Source organism: Chlorella variabilis, assembly GCF_000147415.1.
Source record: "Chlorella variabilis unplaced genomic scaffold CHLNCscaffold_1, whole genome shotgun sequence".
Lineage (NCBI taxonomy): Eukaryota > Viridiplantae > Chlorophyta > Trebouxiophyceae > Chlorellales > Chlorellaceae > Chlorella > Chlorella variabilis.
The window spans coordinates 1653966-1657786 of NW_005435087.1; the positions used below are offsets into that span (position 1 = coordinate 1653966).

Here is a 3821-nt window from a genome sequence, read left to right on the forward strand (position 1 = left end):
ACAAGTCGGCAATGAAGGTGAGGGGCTGGGAAGTCGAATGGCGGCAACATCGTGGCTGTGGCGGAGGTCCCGCCCTTGTGCAAACATGCTGCATACTTGCCTGTCCGTGCAGATGCGTGGTCCCACGGTGCCTGGTAATCGAAATGGTACCACACTCCGCAACAACGGCTCGCATCATCGGGTGCAGAAGAAGCGCCGCACAGAGGCGGCAGTGGGGGCGGCGGTGTAGCGGCGGCCACTCCTGCGCATCGGAGGCAACAATTCAGCGTTCGCTGAAGCGCAGACACCTGCTAGGGAGGCTCCTGCAGAGCTGGCGGCTCAGCAAGCATTCCAGGCTTCAAGTATGTGGCGTTGTCAGGGCGCCTGCTCACTTCACATCACCCAGTACGCACCTGGTAACATTTTGGGAAGCGTGCACGCAAGGAGAGAGGGTGAAAGAGGCTGGGCCAACCATCACCCCTTGCTGGGACGCTCAGGTGCGCGCCATTGGCGCTGGTGGCACCATAAAGGCACGAGGAAATGTATGTAGGCCACGGGAGAGGGCGGGAGGGATGTGGAAGAGGCGAGCACAGGGCTCCGCAATTGCCAATTGCTTGTGTGAGCCCCTTGGGCGCCCCACAGAGCGTCGAATGAACCCATTGTGAGTGCTGGGGGGTGGGGTATGAGAGCCGCAAGCGGGCATGCATGCATCTGGCCACCTGGGCCTTACTGAGGCCAGGGTGGAAGGGGCCGTGGTGCGGCGAGTTGTGGCCAGCTCGGATGCCCTGGCCAAAACGCTCGCCCTGGCCCTCCATTTCCCATTTCCAGCCTGCACTCACCTCCAGCATGAACACTCAACGGGGAGGCAGCAAGAAGCGCAAGGGAGAGTCGCTGGAGGCGGAGAAATCGCTGTATTCGACCTTCACCGCAGCCGCCAACTCTGTCAGCCAGCTCTACACCGCAGCCGTTCAGCAGACGAAGCGGGCAGAGGAGCAGGGGGCCAGGCAGGCGCTGGTGAGTGGGGGCGGACTTCGCTGGGGGGCAGGCGGGCGCCTCTGCCCCTCTCCGTGCCTCTCCGCACTCGGCCTGTGCCCTTGCCGCGCGCGGCACGGGCTGGCACGCCGCAGCCCGCCGCCAGAGCCTCGCTTCACCCTCGCTCTTCACCTCAAATCCCCCTGTTTGCAGGAGCGAGTGGCCCAGTTTGTGGTCAAGGAGTATGGCAACGCACCCGCCGTGCCCACCGGGGTCCTCATGGAGGTCCTGCGGCAGGAGCTGCAGGTGGGCGGCCGGGTTGCGTTCCTCACGGGCGGCCACTTCTCTCTTGCAGCAGCATGCAAGCACTAAGCCAGCCCAGCTGACCATGCTCCATGCCTCAAGCAGTCCTTGCTTGAATCGAGCAGTCCCACTCACTCGCCCGTTGCTGCCACTTGCCCGCTGCCGCGCAGGCCGCCCAGTGCGGCACCACGGCCATCCAGCTGCCCTTCCCGGTACCGCTGCTGCCCACCGGCGGCGGCCTAGGCAGCGAGAGCAGCGACGCCCACCACTCAGACGACGAGCACCTGATGTCCGCCGATCAGTCGGGGCCGGCTGCCGGCTTCCGGCGCTGCTCCTCGGGCCACCACATCAGCCCGCCCAAGGTGCGCGGCAGCAGCGCGGTGGCGCAGCTGCCCGCGCTCTTCCAGCAGCAGCAGATGCAGCAGCAGCAGCAGCAGCAGCAGCAGCAGCTGGCCGCCGCGCAGCACCACCAGCTCATGATGCAGCAGCACCAGCAGCAGCAACACGCGGCGGCGGCGGCGGCCGGCTTCATGCACGGCTTCACCGGCCAGCAGCCCTTCCAGTAGCAGCGCGAGCTGCAGCAGCAGCAGCAACCACTCATCACTGCAATACCAGCAGCAGCAGCCCGAAGCCTGTGCGTGGCTGCCGGCGTGGCACGGCGCAGCGCGCACATTGAGCGCGCCCGCCGGCCAGGCCTGCCCTGTACCCATACCGCCGCCGCTCCTTACCTTGCTGAGAGACACTCTCCTCCCGATATTGAGCCCGTTTTTCTTTTTCCGCCTCCTCCGTCGTGTGGGTAAGGTGTGGAGCCACCCTTCCCCGCCCTATCCCTCCAATTTCGCACTCTGCTTTAGCACCCTGCAGCTGCCAAGTGTTCCTCTCTCGCCCTTGTACTCCCCCCGCCGCCCAGGCGCATGTACCATGGATGTTTTTCCCCCCAGCAAGTCTTGCACCCGTGTGTAAACCACGCGAGCGAGCTGACCTCACAAGGCATCACGTGTGCTTTCCAGGCAGAGCAATGCTGGCGGGCAGCTGCAGCCATCTGACGGGGCATCACAGCGTCTGCTCAGGGCAAGCCCAAGGTACAGGCAGGGTGATGAGGCAGCAGAGCAGGAGAGTACAGGTCATGGCGGCTGCCGCTGCTCGCAGAGGGTCACAGCAGCAGGTCTTCCAACTGCGAGCGCACGGCGCCGCTGGCGGGGGCGCTCCCCAGCGGGGCCTGTGCTGCTGCTGTCGCCGGCCTGTCGTCATCCAAACTAATCAGCTCATCCATCTGCTGCTGCTGCTGCTGCCGGGCAGGCTGGGCAGGCGCACCTGGCTGCCCCACAGCTCCCAGCGGGTCAAAGGCTGCCGCTGGCGGGGCCGCCGAGGGCGCGCCAGCCGTGGTGAGCGGAGGCGCCCAGGGCTCGCCGCCGCTGCCGCTGCCGCCGCTGCCGCCGCCGGGCACCAGGCTGCTACTGCCGCTGCCGCGCGCCGCCGGCTCGCCGCCGGGGAGCATCGCCTGCTGCTGCTGCTGCTGCTCTGGGAGCAGGTCGGAGAGGGGCTCCAAGTCCAGCAGCGACTGGCGCACCCCCAGCACACCGTCGTGCTCCACAGCAGGCACGCCAGGCACAGCGTGCGCCCTGTCGCACTCCTCCTGCTCACCCAGCGATGCAGGGCCCTGCCCAGCCTCCTGCTGCTGCTGCAAGGCCGCCGCCCCGGCAGCCGGGGCGCCCGCCGCCAGCGGCCCAAACGCGCCAGGCACGGCCGAGCCCGAGGCGTGGCGAGAGTGGCTGGCCGGCAGAGGCGGCAGCGGCGCCGCCTCGAACGCCTCCATGCCTCCCAGCAGCGGCTGCGTGCTGTCGCGGTACACCACCTGTACCGCAGGCAGCAGCGGCGACGCAGCGCAACGAGCACTCAACACCCTGCGGGGGAGCAACACATGCTGCCACACCCAGCATGCCTGCGTGCCCCACCAAACTTGTGACGCCAGGGTCTGGCAGTTAGGTGCCCCGGCCCACCACCTGCTCACCTGCAGCCCGGGGAAGTAGCCCTTCTGGCCGCCGCCGTCGTGGATGCGCAGCCCTAGGAACAGCTCCATGGCCTGAGGGAGGAGGGAGGGAGCGGAGCGCAGGCAGGCAGGCAGGCGGGAGGCATGGATGAGCAGCCCGGGAGCACGCCGGGGGACTGTGTTGCAGACTCCCCGAGCGTGTGCTGGGTGTGGTTGGGCTGGTGGCATGTGTTGGCAGGCATCCCAGGGGGCAAGGGGGCAGAGGCATAACCCACCCCGCCCAGGCGTCCCCCCACCCCCACACACCCCGCACCTGCTGCCGGCTGGTGTCGCTGACCGTGTTGTTCCAGCGCCGCTGCACCGCCACCCGCAGGTTCTGCAGCTTGCCCACGCCGCTGGTGGCGCCGTACCCCTTGCCGCCCTGCAGGGGTGCGGGGAGGTGTGAGCGTGTGGGCAGCAGGCAGGGCGGGATGGGGTGATGGTTGGGGGCGCCAGCCAGGCCACACACGCACCCCGCTGGACAGCACTGCCCTGCCGCCGGTGCTCCTCCTCCTCCTCCAGCCCTCCATCCCCTTGC

The 3821-nt window shown here is 68.0% G+C and overlaps 2 protein-coding genes across 2 annotated transcripts in view; one reads left to right on the forward strand and one right to left on the reverse strand.

The window, feature by feature from the left end:
- Positions 1 to 825: 825 nt before the first annotated feature.
- CHLNCDRAFT_133329 (hypothetical protein) lies at positions 826 to 1820 on the forward strand (the record flags this gene model as incomplete). The annotated part of the gene is made up of 3 exons (XM_005851774.1): positions 826 to 993; positions 1165 to 1257; positions 1425 to 1820. The coding sequence occupies 3 exons, from the start codon at positions 826 to 828 to the stop codon at positions 1818 to 1820; spliced, it is 657 nt and encodes a 218-aa protein (XP_005851836.1).
- A 587-nt stretch (positions 1821 to 2407) lies between these two features.
- The window catches only part of CHLNCDRAFT_133330 (hypothetical protein), a gene marked incomplete at both ends in the record, with an annotated part of 6514 nt that continues 5100 nt past the window's right edge, over positions 2408 to 3821 (reverse strand). Inside the window, 3 exons of the mRNA XM_005852102.1 lie at positions 2408 to 3109; positions 3266 to 3337; positions 3558 to 3665. Coding sequence (XP_005852164.1) covers positions 2408 to 3109; positions 3266 to 3337; positions 3558 to 3665 — 882 coding nt within the window. The remainder of the gene's footprint in view (positions 3110 to 3265; positions 3338 to 3557; positions 3666 to 3821) is intronic.